The 20726-nt window shown below is 38.7% G+C and overlaps 3 protein-coding genes across 7 annotated transcripts in view; 2 read left to right on the top strand and 1 right to left on the bottom strand.

Moving 5' to 3' along the window:
* Positions 1-14962, top strand: part of LOC129731018 (uncharacterized) — an 86343-nt gene extending 71381 nt beyond the window's left edge. For all 4 annotated transcript variants that reach the window (XM_055690721.1, XM_055690722.1, XM_055690719.1 and 1 more), the window contains 3 exons: positions 13475-13668; positions 13736-14303; positions 14364-14962. In XM_055690721.1, the coding sequence (XP_055546696.1) occupies positions 13495-13668; positions 13736-14303; positions 14364-14587 (966 nt within the window). In that variant the 5' untranslated portion in view covers positions 13475-13494 and the 3' untranslated portion in view covers positions 14588-14962. The remainder of the gene's footprint in view (positions 1-13474; positions 13669-13735; positions 14304-14363) is intronic.
* A 2966-nt stretch (positions 14963-17928) lies between these two features.
* On the top strand, positions 17929-18498 carry LOC129729959 (N-alpha-acetyltransferase 38, NatC auxiliary subunit). Of its 2 annotated transcripts, none has more exons than XM_055688890.1 (2): positions 17929-18069; positions 18130-18498. In XM_055688890.1, the coding sequence occupies exons 1-2, from the start codon at positions 18019-18021 to the stop codon at positions 18409-18411; spliced, it is 333 nt and encodes a 110-aa protein (XP_055544865.1). In that variant the 5' UTR covers positions 17929-18018; the 3' UTR covers positions 18412-18498. The 2 variants fall into 2 exon arrangements, with proteins under 2 accessions (XP_055544865.1, XP_055544864.1); XM_055688889.1 differs by having other exon boundaries at positions 18127-18498.
* On the bottom strand, positions 18411-18876 carry LOC129729960 (cytochrome c oxidase assembly factor 6 homolog). The gene has a single exon (XM_055688891.1). The coding sequence runs from the start codon at positions 18760-18762 to the stop codon at positions 18496-18498; it is 267 nt and encodes an 88-aa protein (XP_055544866.1). The 5' UTR covers positions 18763-18876; the 3' UTR covers positions 18411-18495.
* Positions 18877-20726: the final 1850 nt, after the last annotated feature.

Genomic DNA, 20726 nt, shown 5'->3' with positions numbered 1-20726 from the left:
TGGCCAATAAACGTCCAAGTGGCAAATTACCGATTGCCAGCAGAGTTGTCTAGCAAAAACTTAAAAGTCGATAAAAGTCCCTAGAACGGTGTAGCACTCTCAGCCACTCAACAGACCATTACGCTGTTGCGTGTTGCATATTATAGCTGTGTGGCTGGTGGAAAACAAAATTCTGTTCGTGTAATGGAGTTCGAAATGCTACCGTCTTTCTTAAGACGTTCTTACACTTTGATCCTCAGCAGAACACGCCGAGACTTGGTTGGTATATACAGTGATCACCCGATTATATCAGTACCCGATTTTATCTGCCCCCGATTTTATCGGCTCCCGATTTTATCGGCCCCCGATTTTATCACCTTTTTCACCCGATTTTATCATCATATAACATTTCATCAAAAAATGTCAGTATGAATTGATTTTCTATTTAGATACAATATTTTAGTACTTTTGCACAGCTCTGGGTAGAATAACATCGTTCTAGATATAATTTTCACTGAAAACTCAACCGTTGCACAGGGTTTTATTTTGGCGTTATCGTTCGATTGATTGAGTAGTGATTTAAGCCATAACGTATATTCATATATTTTTTTTAGCTATTAAACAACGCATCTTTGATATAGAAAACCTAAAAGTTGGAAAGAAAATTTCCTTCTTCATTTGATTGTGATAAACTCATAGTGTCTTCAGCAAATCTCTTACATATTACGAACCATATGAAGTTTTCTTTCAAAAGGCACCAAAAATCTCGTTCGTTCTAACTTTATCCCACATTTTTCCGAATTTTCAAACCTTCTACAAGATGTATGTGTGAGATATGTATGACACTAACAGCAGAACTTCACAGGTTTATGCAAACTCTAGTACCTAACTTCCAGAGAATAGGGGGGTGTCAAGTTACCATTGACATATTTCTTACTCCTCATCATGTCAAATTTGGTTTTATTTGTTTGATTAGTTTTCAAGTTACGCAGAAGTTTGAGTTATATTTGTATGGAAGCCCTCCCTTCAAGAAGAGGGAGGGGTCTCGAGCTACTTTAGTAACCTTTTCCGGCCTCAACAACCCCTACATAAAAATTTTCAAGCCAATTGGTACAGTAGTTTCCACGTCTATAAGGATCAGAGAGACAGACAGACAGACAGATAAAACTGATTTTTTATATGTTTAGATTTCTTGTAGTAATCTAAATTTATGATTTTACGTATTAAATTGTTGCTTTCCCATTTTTTGTTACAAAATATTAATTTTTTTTTAATAAGAGTAAATGTACGAAGTGCGAGAATTGGATAAGCGATACAAAACTCGATTCTAGAACTACGTCTTTAACGTTCTGCGGTGGTGTAACGGGAACACATCTGACCGGAGATTGGAAGTTGTGGGTTCGAGTCCCACCTGCTGAACTATATTTTTCGTAGTTTCTACAATCATATTTTCAGTTAGTTTAATTTTCTATCTTCATTACTACATTTACTCCTTAAATTAAAATTACAAAATATTAATAGAAAAAAAATTCCCGATTTTATCACTTTCCCTATTTTATCACCCCAAACATCATCAAGGGGGTGATATAATCGACTGACCACTGTATTACTGTTTATGCACAGTATCATCCAGTTTTGGTGAACATTAAACTACCGAGTATTAGGCCGATAAAAGTAATGCGTTGTAAGTAGCTCCACCTTGTTTTCAAGTTATTTCATTTTCCCTGTTTCGCATGACGCAAATTTTTTCCCCACAAGAAATACGAACATACGAAACATGAATCGCATTTAGGGCGGCAAACAGTGGAACTGGACCGGTGGAACTCTCAGCCACGCAACAAAATAATACGGTGTATTGTGTTGCGGTAAGGAAAGAAGACAATCAAATTTTCCTCGTGCCGGGTGGAGCAAAGTCCATTCCTGCTTAGTTAGGTATATTGAATCAGAAGAATGTGTAATGTCCGACTCTGATTGAACTCTGATGCAGAACAAATGAAATCCCTTGAAAACTAACCGAGTGATAAGCATTCGTGATAAAACATGATTTCGAATCCTGTTCCTGTTCTAGATTTTAATTTTACAGCCATACTGCCGTAATACCCAGACTGACGTAAGCGCCATTTTTTCAAATATGGGGTTCTTATGCCAGTTTGTTCATTATTCGAAGACCCATCTTTTGGTATATTTCTTTTAGTTGTAACTTATTCGTACGTTGCATAAAATCAAGAAAACGAAATGACGTATGCACCATTTTAATACAAAAGTGACAAGTAACCCGTTTGTTTTTGGGCCGTATTCAAAAACTGATCAAACGGATGTACGTCATAATGTTATATCACGGCAGCATATATATCTGCTTTAAACACGTAGTTATTTGCAAAAAATCGATTTTCAATTTCAAATCCCAACACCTTACAAAGATACCTCTCTGAACTATCAAAAAAGTGAGGTTGGGCCACAATTTTTTTCATTTCCTTTTCGAATATACACTCAATCACATATTTACTGGTCGACTGGTTTCGACCTGTAAATCAAGAAAAATACTGGGTTTTTCTGTTGTTTCAAAAACTTCAGAAGCTCAGCCTGAGTTACCAATATATCGTACGTACGCTAAAATAAGTTGAAATAGAATGTTTTCCTTAAAAAAAAACTATTTCAAATGTTTTCATTTACATTGTTATTTACATAAGTAAGAATTAGAATAAAGTCTCCAAATTCCAATTGTCCAATTAATGCCACTCGATAGCAAAGCTGGTGACCCAGGTATCATAAATTTCGACGCTACTGACAAATCGTTTATCGGTTCTTTGCAATTATCGGTACCTACTATGAAGCATTCCACTGGCACCTTTTTTCTGTACAAGGGACGTATCACGTTCTCAAGTCTTCTTTAGGCAGTTCTATTTTTATTATTTCCACCATTTCAGCGAAAATTTCGCACGTAATATGGCCTTAGTCAAAGCAAAAATAATGCACGACCATAGCTTCCTCAATCAAATTCCTGGTGTTTATAGTATACACTTTGTTTTCATTTTTGCTATATTGTTCCAAGAGTTTCTGACCGGACTCGTACCGCTCGCAAATTTTAACAAGCGTCTACAACAAAGTATATTCAATTATATATAACCGTTACACATATGCCATAAATTAATATATTATGAAAACATTGCATAAAATAAAAACAATGATAATTATGATGGACTTCACGCACGGCGATTTTGAGATTTCTCTAAATCGGCCAGTCCGCAATTCGGTGTCTCAAAACATTGCAGAAATCGGTTCTGTCTCGCAGACTGGGAGTAGAATGATCGATTTGTTTTTATTTTTTGTTAATAGTTGAACTCTTCGATGTAACAGCTGCAGCGTCAAAAACCGCAACAAGGTGATCTAATTTGTGAAGGCACACATTCTTTTGGCTTCTCGTCAGCCATCTTTCACTTGCAATACATACAAATACTCAGAGGGAGAGATGAGCGGCGAGAAAAAAAGTAAATATGGCAGCTGAGTTTTATATGTTGTAGGTGCTAGATCCATTCTCAAAGTTCAATGTTGATAGACTTTTCCATTCTACTTATATAATCGGTGGTGACGATGAGACGTACAGAGGAAAAATAAACTGCATCGCAAAGTGTTGTAAAAATCGAAAAGGAGTTAAATTAAATATTTATATTATGACTTTGTTATCCTATACTGCGATGTTATCTGTTAAAATTAGAAAAGAAACTGACAAATGTTCCGTCAGATTTCAAACAATAATAACAGCATAACCACATGATGGATAACAATAACCAATATGTTGTTGGATAGATAAGATGTTGGACAATATGCTAGTAATCATCAATGTTTCATTGCTAAGAGGTAAAAATTGATGAAAAGTTTCAAGCACAAATTTACGCGAACAACGAACCAATCACATGCAAGCATTCCTAGCACAGACGACATGAATAGGCACCAACCATTTACTGTGATATTTACAGAGTCTTCTCGTCCCAACAAGTCAATTTATCTTTGCTTCCACGAACTTAGATTAATTTGATGTCTCGAAGGTAAAGGTTTTCCGAAAAGTTTGAAACAACCCTTTCTCTTGAACAATTTCTAGTCCTGCTGTTAGAGCGTAACTAAAACTGATGTCTTGAAAGAAAACATGCTGGTAAAAGCAACAGTACCGCACAGTATATATGGAGCAAAGCGCCGCTGGTTTCTCGTCGTCGAAACGAAATTAACCCTCAATTTCGGGTTTGTCAAATTATTCGAAACGAAATCAAGGTAGACTTCGAGTACTCGAAACGAAATTTCGTTTGGGCTCTAAATTTCGTGAAATATCGAAAAAAGCGAAATGTTTCTAGAACATAGCAATGAAATGTTTAGGTTAATTTTCCAATGCTTATGTTTCTGATTATTTTGGTTTGAATGGAATGATGTTGGAAATAGTCATCATTCTTTAACAGCACTATCATCACTCCAAGAAATTTGTATTTTATCGGAATTTACTTTGATATGGTCAGTGTTAAGTCAGACCAGACTAATATCGAATTCGCTTTCGCGACAGTGCTACACTGTCCTGGACTACCCTTGCTGCTTGAAAACGAACAGCCAAACGAAACTACACTCAGCTGTCATTTTTTACAGACAGATTTCAATTGTGTTGTTGGTATTTTCAAACCAACATTCTGTTACTTTCGGGTGTAGTTTTTTTTTCAAATATGTAAATTTATTTAAACTATTTTAACAATTAACAATCACAAAAATTACAACTAAATTCTAAAACAGACTTTTTCCATATTTCATTTCCATTGTCTTCTTCGAAATCCTCCCTAACTTATTCTAATATTAACTTTTGGACCGATTACCCGCGGTGAGCTCGGGGTTAATAACGCATTCGTACATGTTTACGTGTATCCAGGATCATTCATATATTAACATTCATACCAAAATATGCAAGCGCACTCACATAAAAGGGAAGGGGATTTATTCTAACTTAGCCTACTCCACTGGTTGTTAGGCACCGTTTACCCGCGGTATCTCGGGGTTAGTGAACATTGCAGCAGCCAAAAATTTTATTCTAACATTCAAAAAACTCTTGAAAGTTTTAGCAAAACTTTCCTTATTATTCCATCGGGCTTCTCGAATATCGTCCTTGAACGCTGTCAAACAGTTAGGGTCTGTTTTATCAAACCAATTTAAATTAAATTTAATAGCTTCCAGAGTAATCCATAGCGCTGCTTTGAATCTGTAATCATTTTCGCCTATACAGTTCAGGAGAGAAAGATGTAATTTTGGTGTAAAGTTAAAAAAAAAACTCCTGCAGGGCAAAAGTGTAGCTCTTTTGTAGCTTCACCGCAAAATCGTATTAGACATAGGTGACATTTTCATCAATTGAGGAAAACGAATTTTAAGTTCACTATTCTGTGAACTTTGAAGTTTTTTAATATTTTTAATATTATTAGGCGTCGTACACAAATTACGTAACGCTAAACACCTAGATTTCAGACTTCCTCACCCCTATGTAACGATAAGTAGCGTTGATATGACTCCCCCCTAAAATTACGTGACGCTGGACAACCTATCCCAATATTAATAAAGCAGAGGTTAGGCAGATACCTACCGCCGTATTGGTGAAAATTTTGCATGTTTCCTATATGTACACGCCCGACATAAAATCCGATCAAAGCGCTCGGGGATATTACGACACAAAGTTTGTTTTGAAAATTTAAGTGCATTTATTTCTTCTAAGTTGACGGAGTGTTGTAACGTTTTACTCAGTAAAATCATGTGAAATTTCATCATGAAACATACGGAAAGACAAACTAGCAGTTAGCATTAGGGTGGTCGGTATTACCGACTTTTCGAAAAACCGGTATTTCGGTATTCATAAAAATAAAAACCGGTAAAACCGGTATTTTTATTTTATTGCGGATTAATACAAACCAGGGGCGACTCGTGGTCTTTGAACCTACTTGCTCAACTACAAAGTTCTGATAATCATAGTTTGGAGAAGTAATGACAATCATGTCCGCAAAAAAAAAACGTAAGTCATTCTCTTTGTACTATTTAAACATGAAACATAAATTGGAATTTGAATGTTTTTTTTTTGCTCAGCAACCCAGGTGGTATCGAAGTACGTGTCGCTGCATAATTATGTTTTTGCATTTATTAGTACTTATGCTTCATTACGATCCAGATTTTTTTTGTAAGATTTGGACCACTGTTACCATTGATTTGATCTCTTGTGGTATACGATCCAGATACAACACTGGATAAATTTACCAGTGTTTGGGAAATTTCAATGAATGCATCCAGTGATATGATTACGAAGAATGGAATTTCGAAACTCATATTAACATGAAAAAACATGAAGATTTTTATTCGAATTTCACACCGCAAAACTTATTTTTAAATTAGTGAATAACTTAAAAATGCTTAGAGAAGAAATATTTGAAACTGTTGAGAAAAGTAAATGAATGAAGAAAAAAATGAAATGACGATCAGACACGAATTTACATTTTACGAATCCGATGCTCTTTAAAAAGTTTGTCCAAATTCAGTTGAATCTTAGAAAGCATTTTTCTCAGCTATAATTATTGCTAATAAATCCGCTTCGGTATGGGCGACGAAGCTTTGACCATGCTACAGCTGTTTAAATTTCACTTTTTCAAGGAGCAGTAATTTTCAGGATGAAATTCTTTACTGATTGATTATTTCATCCTGTTAACACTTTGTTTCATGAGCAGCTTGTCCATAACTAGGTGCAACCTGTGCAATTCACATAGAGACGCCAAACAAAAAATAAATTATTAATCCAAATTGATTTTTATATATTATTTTTAAGTTTTACTTTTAAATAGCACTAAACCAATAATAACTTCCATTTTTTCGCAGACATGATCGTGATTACTCCCTTGAACTATGATTTTCAGATTTTGTAGTTGAACTAGTAGGTTCAAAACCCACGAGTTGAAATATATGTTTTGGTTTGTTGATATGAAAATTTTTGACATATTATCGATACACACAAACACATCGTCTGAATCCAAGCAGAACAAACAAGAAGGAAACAAAAATTGATAAATAGGTAAGGGTAAATTAACATTCAATGTTGCTTCTGTCGAAATGTAATTATTATATACACCGTCATGCGATTTTTAACGCCTGAATAAGTGGGTAGCATTCTTTAGACTTACAATGATTTATGAATATTGTGACCATTTTTTTTAAATTTAAGAAAAATACCGAAAATACCGGTTTTTTCGCCTCTCCAATACCGGTATTCCGGTATTGAAATAATTATCGGTTTTACCGGTTTTACCGGTTTTTGTTTTACCGGTAAACCACCCTAGTTAGCATGCATAGTTTTCCGCGGCCCAAAAAAGTTGGCTCAATTTTGTGGCCGTTGTCGGTTGATGCCAAGTTTTTGCGATTCCAGCACTTCAAACCAGACGACTTCGAAGGCCGGTTTCTTGTTGGTCATCGACCGTGTCTCGTTAAATATGTTAAGACAATAATCATTTTAAATATTTCACAAATTCTTCTACCGTCAAAAAAAAGGTTCAGCCGTTCCAACTATTCGTACGATACCTGCAAGAGATAGAAGTTAACCAAAACACGCAAAACGTGTTAGTTGACAAAAACTACATCATGATTAGCCTATTTTGAGGAAGAAACGATATACGGAAGATCTCTCAATAGGAAGGCTGATGAAACCATGGCTAGAATGGTTCGATATATCGAATCGTATGAAAGCATATTTTGTCTGGAGTCACGATGGTGGGAAATCATACCCGTGTTTAGAGATGTTGAAAATGTTAAAAAAAAGTTTGTCTATTCAATCAGTATCTACCAGTGTGTTGTGAGGAAACCTTCGACGTTGTGACGTAGAAGCTTTTAGCATCAGGTTTATTTACTATGTTTTCGTTACCAAGACAATCAAACTGCTTCTTTCTCCTAACCTGTCAATTTATTGTCGTTGAACCTATCCCCCCTCCAAATTTGCAATTTTTAGCAAATATCACAGTTACGTAACGAGCTCAACTACCCCCCCCCCCCCCCCCTCCCCCCTACGTAACAATAGGTAACGCAGACTCAACCCCCCTCCCCCCCTTCATGCGTTACGTAATTTGTGTACGACGCCTTATAGATGAAGTTACTCTTCAACTGTATCATGTGATGTGTCAATTTGGGAATGATACAGTGTTGTAACTTCGACAAAGCTAAGTTTATAAATGATTAGGGTACCTGGTCCACTCTGGACGAACTAGAGCAGAATTTTCAATGAATTATATAATGGATTGATTCATTATGACTAAAAGATTTAAAGAATTATTTTACCCCATTATTTTAACTCAATGAAGTTTTTCGCAATCATCCTGGTTATCTTTATTGCCACCTTCTTAACCTTTCTAGGATGTCCTTGGTAAAAGCGTCAAGTGAAAAGCCAGAATCACTGCTACAATTAAACTGTATTTGTTTTCATGTATTTGTAAAATTTTGTGACTAACATTTCTCAGTTATGTGATCAATCAGAGCGGACCATGTTTATTATATTCATTCATTGATAAAGTAAACTTTTTTGGTTACAGGTTTAAAATATTTTTTTTAAGTACCTGGCAGTTTTTAAATCAACCTATGCTGACTTCCAAACAATACTGAAAACTCCGACAGTTACAACTTTTTCGAAAGCGGGCAATGTATGTAATTATATAAGTAACGTTTGCGGTAAATAAAATGGACTAAAATTGCCGATTTTTCATGGGTTTACCTTTAATCGCACTGTCGAAACTACTCATGCATCATCAATCATAGTAACTCACAGTTAGCAAAAAAAATTGACAGCTCCATCAGTCAAACTCTAACTGTGATGGCGAAAAAAGTGAAGCTACTTCGTTCAGAAGTGTGCGCGTTCAAAGAACGGTACCCCGCCGCGTCAAAAACGGACATCGTGCGGCACTTTGTGGACGCCGGGTATGCCCGTTACGGCATCTACAACCTCTTGACGCTACTGGACAAATATCAGAGCATCGAAAGAAAGCCCGGTTCCGGACGGCCAACGACCCTGAACGATAAGAAGCTTCAAAGGATGCTGAAGAGGAAGACCGAGGGAAAAGTGGCTAAATCGCTGCGTGCGGTAAAACAGTGAAAAGTATCTGCAGAACATGGACATACATGTCAGGAAGCGGCAGTCCCGTCCATTAGTCTCGGAGCTGCAGGCAATGACGCAGCGACAGCGGTTGAATGAGATGGCCAAGTCGATTTTCCCGGCGAATCGCGACGTGGCAGTGGTGTTGGACGACGAGACCTATCTCACCCTGGATGGCAACAACTGGCAGGGAACTTCGTATTTCACTTCTCCCACGCAGGAAGTGAGCTCCGAGGTGAAATTTATTTCACACACCAAGTTCCCCAAGAAAGTGCTGCTGTGGCTGACAATCAGCGAGAAGGGGATGTCAAAGGGGACGGGACACGAGGCATATGGACGCTAGGCATATGGACGCTAGGCATATGGATGTTAGGCATAGTATGCTAGGCATACAGACGCGAGGCATAATGGATGTGAGGCATAATGGATACGAGGCATACTGCCAAAAGGCATAACGGACGCGAGGCCGAATGGACGCGAGGCCGAATGGACGTGAGGCCGAATGGACGCGAGGCCGAATGTGATGTTGTACGATCGCGTGAGATCCAATAATGTAGTTCAGGTGTTATTATATTCCTAAAGAGTTTAAGTTGGGTATAATACCTTTCTTGAAATCATACGGGGAAGACGCATAATCGAGGGCAAGGAAACGAGGCGGCACTAAGCCGCCGTGGTTTCCGCAGTTCGAGCCGGCCGCCGACCCGCCGTCGGAAGCGGCGGCCTCTCGCACCCAAACGGCTGATCTAGTGGTTTGCTAGGTCTACTCAAACAGAGTTTTCTTCCCTTAGTTAAGTCCGAACGAGCGGTAGCGAGTAAGAACAGCATTCGCTCGAATGACGAGTCGGCCGAAGGCCGCGAGTGTATTGCTTTCCAAATGACACTTTGAAGCGAAATACATGTTATCGAATGCTGTGATGATGATGACGATAATAACACATTCCACATCACTTCCCCTTGGCATTGTGTCCTTTCGGCATTGTATCCATTCGGCCTCGCGTCCATTCGGCCTCGCGTCCATTCGGCCTCGCGTCCATTCGGCCTCGCGTCTTTTCGGCCTCGCGTCCATATGCCTCGTGTCCGTATGCCTGCCGTCCATTATGCCTAGCGTACTATGCCTCGCGTCCGTATGCCTCGCGTCTGTATGCTTAACGGGGTGTCATCGATGTCAAAGCCCCTCTTCTTTCGCTCCGGGCTGGGGAAATTTATAGCACGAAGTGCCTACCAGAAGTTGCATCGTTCATTAAGGAATACCATAAGGGCGAAGACACGGTGTTCTGGCCAGATTTGGCGTCGGCCCACTACTCGAAGCGATCGTTGGAGGAGATGAAGCGGCTGAATATCGATGTGGTGCCGAATTCGGCAAATCCGCCCAACGTCCCCCAGCTGCGTTCCATCGAGAATTTCTGGGCAAACTTGAAGCGCAAGATCTATTCCAACAATTTTGTCGCGAAAACGGAGGAGGATTTAATAAAAAAAAAAAACGTAGAAAGAGCCTAAAAACGCATGTCTTCGTCCGCCATAGTGAATGTTCCGGCTAACGCTTACAAGGGCGTAGAATTTTTTTGCAAACAAGATAATATAATTACCATCAATGGGAAATTTATCCAACTCTATTATCTGTCTTAGTTTTTTTTCATCACCATCTGAAAAAAAATATTTTTTCACCGCAAACGTTATGCAAAAAAAAAAAGAGAACAGAAGATGTTATTTAAACTTATAGATAAGAAATTCCTCATACAGACGGGACACGAACCTGCAATATCCGATGTCTTCGGCGTGGTGTTTTAGCCAATGAATTAGACGCAAGCAATCTGCTCACGAACTGATCTAAAGAGCTGATTCTTCGAAGTGAGTGAGTGATTCACCGTTTTTTTTTAATGGGTGAGCATACTTCAGGCAAAAAGCTGATAGCTGATTTTGTGGATCAGACACTGCAAGTGATAGCCATGTGAAAGCTTTACACCTTTTTTACTGAGTGCAAAACCGCTTGTGAAACTGCAATAGAGCTTCTAGCAACCAGCTGCCATCGGCTTTCTGCTCTGCTATGCATAACCATCCATCAGCCACGAGAGCAAGCAAAAATTACTTGCCACAGTTCATCCACTGGCAAGGAGGCTGGCTAGCGCCAAGTACGCACACGAATGGATAGAAAAAGTGGAACGAATGAACTGGTTAACTGATTTTAGTTACCCGTCAAATTTACCTAGAGCTTCACGACCCCCTTAGAAGAGCCTCGCGGCCTATTTGCTGATTGATAATCCACGCACAGTGACCGGAAGCCGAACAAAACTCAAGCTCTAATTATTCATATTTTATATGTTTTCGAAGTTCTACTGTATTGAAAAATATGTTTTCAAAATATCAAGAAAAGTTTGTTAGCCGTGTTTATCAAATCACAAAAATTTATACTGAAAGTAAGTAGTTGCTGCTAAGAATGTTGATATTTCGGTAATTTCCTTGATTTTCAGGTCAAAAACTGTAAAAAAATTACCGACTAGTGTGTGAATGTCTTAAGTATGCGGCAAATCTTTTTTGTAAAAGTTATTGGGAAGATGCACTGTTTTTTATATAAAATGTATCAAAAACTGCAGGAATGATTATTAAAACGTTAGCTTTTTTCAAATTTTCTGGCCACTGGATATCATTCTAGTTCTGAAAATATCTATATTGTTCACACCTCTGATTGGTCGAAATCTGTTTTTTAGGCTCAATATTCAGCCTCATCAAATCATGATTTTTCGTATTTCGATGGACGCTTAGCTAATTTTCCAATCAATTGAGTATGATGAATCAAGTATGATGAAAAAACGTTGAAAAATTGACTGAGTTAATAGCATTCGAAATTGGACAATTTTCGCGAGGCTCTAAATGTTTTCGGTATTTCAATTTGCACATCTGACACAAAATGTTGCCGTGAAACGTAATGCTACGTCACTGGCGTAGATGGTGGGGGCGGCGGGGGAGGGGAAAATTTTCACACGTGTCACCTTCAAAGGGGTGATATCCGTGAGATTAAATAAAAAGTAAGTGGAGGTTGCGGTGAAAACCCTCGAAAATTATATAAATTTGCTCCTAAGAGTATAATCTCAACCAATGCATACTGGGAAAAAATGAACCTAAATTCTCACTAATTTGAAGCCACTCGGCTGGCCACCTGAAATCGATTGGTGATGGGTTCATTTCTGGCAGGATACGGAAAATGGTCTATTTTGCCCCTTTTCACCCTATTTTTGTGTATTTTTGGAAATATAGACCCTATCTCGTGCCCTGCACAGAATGAAAATATCACCAATCGATTTATTGATCAATTTTACATAAGAAATGCTATATTTCAGGTAGCCAGCAAAAAAAAGCAAAGCCTTGGTGCTACATTCCGTATCGGAACTCGACCTTCTGTTTATTATACACAGACTTCGCAGCCAACTGTTGAGTGTACAGGACGATTGCGGGGCTAGCGCTACGATCCTACTGACACTAAGAGTCTCTCCCGAGCCGAGACTCGAACATACGACGACTGGCTTGTTAAGCCAGCATCGTACCTCGAGACCAGTTGGGAGAGTCAGGTAGCCAGCCCAGCGGCTTCTAATTAGTGGGAATTTAGGTTCATTATTTCCCAGTGTGCAATGTTTCAAAAATGGGTAGATTTAGTGCAATTGAAAACGAACGAGCCAACTCTCACACCCATGGGTAAGGGGTGACACCTAAATTGTCTGCCCCGGGTGTTACCCACTTACGCTACGCCACTGTGTTACGTCGAAAGAAAATGGAAATTTTGTGACTCGTTTGCTAATTATGAACGAAAACTTTTTTACTCACTTCAAAGGAAATTCGGAGACTCCTCTAGTGTATGTGGATGCTTTCAATTTCTTTTTAAGCTCTGTTTATAAATAATAAAAGGGAAGTGAAAAGTCCATTCAACAAATTATTTACTTCACGCGCATGGAAAATGCAACCTGAAAAAAATCCGTTTCGCTTGCAACTGCAAACAAATTCGATCCATCGAAATCGAAAGTTGTGGAACGTATCTTTTTCATTTAGGCTTACTGTGTTACTTATTTATCTTTTCGAAAATGTTTGAGAAGTAAAGTAGTTAACTATATTATTGATCAATAATATTTACTATTTAGTATATAGACATTGTGGTCTATTTTCTTGAGGGTCGATTTGCTTATTTGAAATTTTCCAACAAACCTTTATATTCACAGGTTACTCTACAGAATTTATATCCAAAAACATAAAATGCTTGTAAATGGATACCCCTTTCAAGCAATATGCTTCTAATTCTGATTTCGTAAAACCACAATGGAAAAAATTTTTTCTACAGCACTTTTGTTTTTCGTTTTTTCTTCTTTCGCATTCCAGATCAACCCCGCTGGCCCAGCATGGAGGTCCAGACGGCCCTAGTACTGACTATCCAGCTGATTGCACTCTTCTCGATCGCTGGTGCCTTACTGCTCTATCTGCTGTGTAAAGTACGCGGAACCCGGGATGAAGGCAATGGGGCGCAGAAAGGTTCGATCCTGGTGACATGCGCCGACACCGCCTTGGGATTACAGGTTGAAGTTTTTTCCTTTACTAGGTTCACTCAAAAAACCTTTTAACCGAGTTTTATTCCAATTGCAGATCTGCACCTATTTCGCCAGTAAGGGACATCGAGTGTTCGCGGGAATGAAAGATCCAATCGAATCCCTGCCGGCAAAACTGTTGAGAGGTTGGATGAAGATGCGAGAGAGTTCGGAAACTCCACTGTCTGGTTCGGTAGTTCCACTGCGAATCGATGTAACCCGGGAGGACATACTACGCGAAGCAGCCGAAGCGATGGGCATTCATCTGAACGCTGGCGAGCGGGGCATCTTGGCCGTAATTAACACCGCAGGCTCGGTGTACCGAGGTCGAATCGATTCGCAGGATTCCCTCCAGTGGGAAAACATGTTCAAGAACAATGTTATGGGTTGTTTGAGAACGGCACGTGCATTCATCGGGCTGCTAAGGCCTACCCGCGGACGGTTGATTTTACTTGGCTCAGGAAATGAAGACGAAGGGTTGACAGTTTTTACGGCTACCAGAAATGCGGTTCAGGGTTGTGCTGACGCGCTACGTAGGGAGCTTAAACCGTACGGAGTGAGTGTGGTTACGTTGGATTCGCGAGGAGTCCCTGCTGAGGCATTGTTCAAGGCTCCGATACCGTATAGTAAGTTTACAGTGTTACAGATTTAAAATGGTAACCATTGCTAATATGTCAAAATTTCAGCAATCTCCGACGAGGAAGGCGTTCCTACGCAATACAGTGCTGAAGTGTTAACTACCTCAGCCCTGGGAGTGATCGAACGAGCTCTGTATGAAACGCGACCTAGCGAAACCTACTGTCTGTCAGTACCGGCCGCAAAGTTCCAGGTCAGGCTACCGTGTCGATCCTCGCTCAAGGTGTCCAGCGGTAGTAAACCAGAACCGCCCAAAGTGATCCAAAATGTCTGATCGTACGATCGTGCATGCATGCTTCGCTTACATTCAATATGGCCGCTTTTTCGTGCGTATCCTACGATTCTTTTGGCCAGTTGCCCCCGGGAAACCCGAGTGCGAAAGATTTCAATTTGTGCCTATTCTTTCAAAGTATGTTCATCCGGAGCCACTACAGAGTAACACAGTCAAGTTTTGAATTTGTGACGAACAAAATCAGAAAAAAATAAAATAAAAAGAACAAATTTCACCGTTACAGTTTTCGTGACGTCCGGTAGGCACTTAGTGCCACTGCTTGAGAGGACGATTTCTGTGTAAAGCTTCGTTGTAAGTCTTGTCTTTTTTTATGTAAAATACTTAAAAATAAAACGAATATAATTTCTATTGAATAAATGAAGGGGTTGTTATTTTTTAGCGTAAAATCAGACTGTGTGAGATATGATGACAGGTTTCACAACAGATGGAAGCGGTTGAAGTTGCACTGTTTGTGACATGATCGACAACTTGAAACCACCTGAACCACCTGAAATGGCTGAATGGAAAAAGAAACCTCGCATCGCTGCGGGGAGGAAAAGAGAGGCATCTCTTTCTGACACTTCGAGTGTCTGTAGTGACAATCCTTTTGATATTTTGCCTGAGCAAGAAGCTGGTGAAATGGAAGTTATCAATAATGAAACACCAGTAAGTCTATGTAATTCGAGTGTACCAAACCAAGGAGGACGCTTCAAAATCATTTTCAGAATTTTATTCTGAATCCTTTGGAGCATTTTCTTCCTTGTTGAACAACAACTTGACCAGATCGGTACAGCATAAAGCATTGCTGGTCTAAAAATCTGTTTGTAAATCAAAAGTTTGTTCTTTAAACAAAGTTTAGAGTTCCTGTTAATAAGAGGATATAAACATCTCGTATATTTGATGCACTTGGCTTGTGTACTCTCAATGTGCTCTTTGAAAATAAGTTTTCACAAGTGAAAGCTTAAAACAATAGTATACACTGGGTTTGCTTTTTACGCGGTTGGTTTTACCGTATTTAAAAGATTAGATTCGATATATTTATACTTAACTTATTTGATACCGCGTACAAATAATCTTCCGAATCGAGTAAAAATAATCCGGGGTTAAATCCCTTAAGGAGCTGTGAAAGTATATGCAGCAATTTTCGAGCACGCAGGAAAAGGCATGCAGGTATATTGTTCGCATAAAGTACTCAAAGTTTATTATTGAGGTTAAGAAAGTTCTAGTAATTTATTTTAAAACATTAGTTTTAGAAGATTTCTTCGTTACGGGTGTTTTGAGTATTTGACATTTAATGTATATTTTCTACTAATTGGTACAGAGCGGAAGATTGCGGGCTTGAATCTCAGTACAACCAGGTCATTTGTTGTTAAATACAAGCATATTATATAGAAAATTCAACTAGAGACATTGTTGATGTAACCCTACACTAGCGCGTCGTCGCAATTTGCAATAAGTAATTTTTTCACATGATTTGTCATTTTTTCTGTGAAAGTATGAAATTGAGTCAACTAAATCAAAAATTGAGTATTTTCATTTCGTGTGTAGGAATATCGGTCACACGCTCACAGAAGTGCAACAACAATGCACAGTGGTACAGTAAGGCAATTTAGGCGGACAGGAGGTTTTTGATGCGATTCTTTGATTTCAGAGTCATAGTATCTTTTAAGAAGTTGTTTCTTATAGCCAGTCCTTTATTTATGTGCAAATGAAAATTAGAGTGGTCCTAAAATAGGCGAAATAAAAAAATAACTTTTTTATTTGCTGAAGTAACTGTATACAATCGCAGCGGGGGCCTAGTGTGGTTGGTTACGTCTCCGCCAACCACGCTCGACGCCTGGGTTCGAATCCCACCGCTGACATAGGTGTTGATGGTTGTGAGGTGGCGTGATCCACTCACAACCAACCCAACTGGTCTAGATTCAATCCTAGCCGACACCGGGAGATTTTCTGGGGCGAAAAATTTCTAGGATAACGCCTTCCACCGCATGAGGAAGTAAAGCCGTTGGCGCCGGTCCGTTAATAAACGGGTCGTGAGTTAGGGTCCTGGGTGTGGAGTCGCCTCCCTGGGCGTCGGTGATTGGCCACAACAGTGGCGGAAATAGACCGACGGAAAATAAGCAAGAATAAAAAAAACTGTATACAATCTTAGGCACAGTTGTAGATTGACTAATTTTGAGTAACAAAAAAAACTCTTTTGTAGCTATAAAATTGACCGAAATAGAGCAATTTTACGTGAAAGGTTTAGAGTGGGTTCTGAGAAAACGAAGTTCTTTGGCTCTGTTTTTTCAGTTCAAATTTATTAACAGAGTATTCTTCGGATGACCTCAAGAGCTTAAAAATGTTTTTATTGAACGTTTTATTGAAAAAATGAATACTCTTTACCTTTACAACATATCGACAATGTTTTTCCATCAAAAGTTGCGTATTTTTGTGTTCTTAAGGTTAACCGAAGAAACTTTGTTATTACATTTGAACTGAAAAAATAAAGCAAAAAATCTGTTTTTTTTTTAACCCTAGGTCAGTTACGTCAAATTGCTCTAAATCGGTAAATTTAATAGCTACAAAAAAATTAACGAAGTTGATTAAAATTAGTTGATTTACAATTTTGTCGAAGGATGCTTACAATTATTTCTGCAAATAAAAAAGTCTGTTTATTTTGTTTCGTTGATTTTAGGGCCACCCTAACTTTTATTTGCACATAAATAAAGGACTAAGTATAAGAAACAACTTCTTAAAAAAAACTATTGCTTTAAAACAAAATCACATCGAAAAGCTCATGTTCGCCTAAATTGCCTTACTGCACCACTGTGCAATGAGTTTAGTTATTTTTTTCACCACAAGAGGGGGTGTTCCCTATGCGTCTTCTCGAAATTATATGGGAAATTCGGGAGTGAACTATATTGGTATTATAAGATATTTGGTGGTGCCCAAAGTCTGCGGGGCTGGGAAGAGATCTTCTTTCTTGTGTCCAAAGACTTGAGAAGCGTAGCATATGTCTCGTTCTCAAACAGAAAGGAGAAAGAAGGTTTTGCTTCTCGCTCGATTTGCAACGCTGATAGCAAGGTATGTAGCATTGTTATATTTACAATATAAATGCATCTTAATGATATATTCAACGATGCGATTTTTTTGCCAGAGGCTGTTTATAAACAAACTTCTTCGCAATCAAACATGTTTCCAATATGGAGGATTCTGCATTTGACATACCGTTACACCATGTCTCTATGAATCATGGTCCAAACTGGTGCGAAAGTCGCAATAAGATACCTGAATAACATTGACTCTGATAGGAAAATGAATATGAAAAAACCGGCAACTCTGCTCAAATTGATTGTCATTTTAAAAGCTGTCACTTTTGGCACCTGAAAATAATATAAACACTAAAAATATTTTATTCAGCGAAATTCAATTTAAGTTAGGTATTTCTAGTAATGAGCAGCGATGAAAAGGATAGCGGAGATGAGCTGTGGGAGAAAATTCAGGTAGCGTGTCACTTAATGTAAAAAGTTTTCCAACGCATAATAAAACTCTTCTCAAAGAAGGTGCGTAACATTCACAAAGCGGAAGTCGAACAGGAAACCAATCCCAGTCGGAAAAAGCTGAAGTCCTGGCTGAACAACACGTTCCGGATAAAGATGACCGATGGGCGCATACTGATCGGAATGTTCGTCTGTACCGATGCCGATGCGAATGTGATTCTGGGGCTAACCAGTGAATTCACCGAGAATGGTGGCGAGGAACGTGTGCTAGGACTTGTGATGATCCCTGGGCGGTATATAGTTTCGATTGAAATAGACGAAGCGAATCTGGTCAACGCGAATTAGTTATTAAGTGATTGTTGTATCTATCTGTACAATGGTATTTTATTTGCTATTTATGAAATGAATCGAACGTATTTGGCGTCAACGCTAGTGCTGTTTGTTTTTATCATCCAACGGTTCATATCCTTTGACCATCTTCTGTTTGAACTGTTCGAAGGTTCGCTTTCGGTCGAAATGTTTCACCCACTGGGCGGGACACTTTTTCTCGTACATCTTCCGGACCGCTATACATTGCTGGGGCTCCGGTTCGCCGGATGTCGAACTATGCTGTGGAGCATGCCGCTCTAGACAGGCCCAGTACTCGTCTCGTGCCAGCCAGCAACCAGCTCGAGTTTCCTTGTCCGGAAACGACATCGGATTTCACTCACAGGCACGCTAATATTGTGTTATTGAGCGGCGATTTGCCGTACTTATGTCACCGTGATCGTGGTGATTTCGATTTTGGTTTTGTTTTGTTTATGTTTTCAATACGAGCTGTCACATGTGCTGAGCGTTTGGTGAAGGGTTAGGTAGTTGTTCTATTGCGGGCAAGTTGGCTTGAAAATAAAGGTTTCTGTTACCGACCGCTCAGAGCGCTGCAAGCATGCTATCAATCCTTGCGGGAACAACATATGCAGAAGACATTGTTATTCTGATTTTAAGATATTATTTGAATTCTGCTAGTTATCATAATAAAAATAGTTATCATACTATCTTATTATTAAAATTTTATATTATTGTGCTTCGATTTTTGAATGAAGAATAAAAATCTCTAAATCACTACAATGACAGTTGGTAAATGGGCGAACTGTCATTGTAGCGATTTGGAGAGACTTGTATTCGAATTTCGGCTGTATTATAAATCAGGACGATGAAAGTACTTCTTTAAAGTACTTCTTATTGGAAGATTGATAGTGTCGAAATCAATTTTTTGCAATAAGAATTGAATTTACTATTATTTTTTGAAAACCTGTAAATTGCAAGAATGTTGAATATTTTTTGACGTTCTATGAAAGTTGTTGCGTTATTGTCCTTTTCAACAATTATGTCAAAGTGAAGGTGCGAAAAAAAAGTTTGTCAGTGAAATTCGAAGGGTACTTAAAGAAATATGCAATTAATCTTATCTTTCACTGGATACTATATACACATAAAACATTCCCATTTTTGTAATTCAAACTTATAAATTTGTTTGAAAACAAAAAGTATTTTTTTTAATAATTGTCCATTTCATAGAATGAACAGTCCAGAACAGAAAAAGCAATCAGTTTATAAGCATTGTTAATATAGAAATTTACTCCAACATCATTCACTATCAATATAGAGCAAACAAGCAACGCCTCTAGTCGTATCGTCTTACACAAATCATTGCGATTATTTGGCCAGTTATGATGTGTCATCAGTATATGCACGCACCACATTCCTAGTCATTGTAAACGCCAATTAAGTGTGAATCTTCTATAACAATGGAATAGCAAAGCGTCCATCGTGTATAGCAAATAATGTACCTATCCAATGGACACCCATAGATTCATAACAACTACGGTCGGAACATGAGCCAATCAACGAAAAGATAACGCTAAAACGCAACGCGATTGCGATTGTTAGTCCGTCACACGAAAATCATATCGTATCAATCACACTGGTGTCGCGGGCGCGGTTGGGTTAGTGGCCCCCCGTTCTTCGTGTAACTTGCAGATTAAACAAAAACAGAAAAGGTACACATTCTGTCGGTAAACATGGTTAACCACCATGACAGAGGCGACCGCAGAATGTTGCTACCGCGATGGGAATCGCGAACCGCGGCACCGCATGTCTGGGTCAGGGCCCGTGTGGCCAACTGGCTGGGCTGGTGGGGCGTAGCTTAGTCCGTAATTAAACGTTGCACAAAAAAACACTGCTAATTCCCATTGCACCCACAAGATGTTAGGCGTGATTGTACAATGGAATCTTGATCGAATTATCATACGACCGCGAACTGGTAGCGGATTACTGGTTAACGAGAAGGCTTTTTTCAACGCAAATAATTCCAAGCAAATAAGCTTGTGTTTAATTATGTTACTGCTGCTGCATCGATCCAGTGGATTATGTGTTAAATTGTGCAGTTTCGGATGCAAAAAAATCAGCTGTAGTGCACTTGATTTACCTTTCCTTTAAACTTAGCGGTAGTTGGATTCAATTATAATGTATACATTGTTTACATTTCACGTGATCATCCTGTAATAAATATGTTTGTGGTTTCCAGAATCACTAACTTCCTAACAAACAATTTTGTTGGATTATGGCTTGTTAAGCTGTAGTTCAGCCGAAGTTCAATGAATAATAGCTTATTAGGCTGTAAA

This window comes from Wyeomyia smithii, chromosome 3 (genome assembly GCF_029784165.1).
Source record: "Wyeomyia smithii strain HCP4-BCI-WySm-NY-G18 chromosome 3, ASM2978416v1, whole genome shotgun sequence".
In the NCBI taxonomy this organism is placed as follows: domain Eukaryota; kingdom Metazoa; phylum Arthropoda; class Insecta; order Diptera; family Culicidae; genus Wyeomyia; species Wyeomyia smithii.
The sequence above is the reverse complement of the archived record's forward strand: the minus strand, read 5'-3'. Positions and strand labels throughout refer to the sequence as shown.

Excerpts from the sequence above, each read along its gene's own strand:
- LOC129729959 (XM_055688889.1), top strand. The coding sequence starts at position 18,019 with ATGAGCAGCGATGAAAAGGATAGCGGAGATGAGCTGTGGGAGAAAATT. Across the intron at positions 18,070-18,126 it reads AGCTGTGGGAGAAAATTCAG|AAGGTGCGTAACATTCACAA; the intron begins GTAGCGTGTCAC and ends CTCTTCTCAAAG.
- LOC129729960 (XM_055688891.1), bottom strand. The coding sequence starts at position 18,762 with ATGTCGTTTCCGGACAAGGAAACTCGAGCTGGTTGCTGGCTGGCACGA.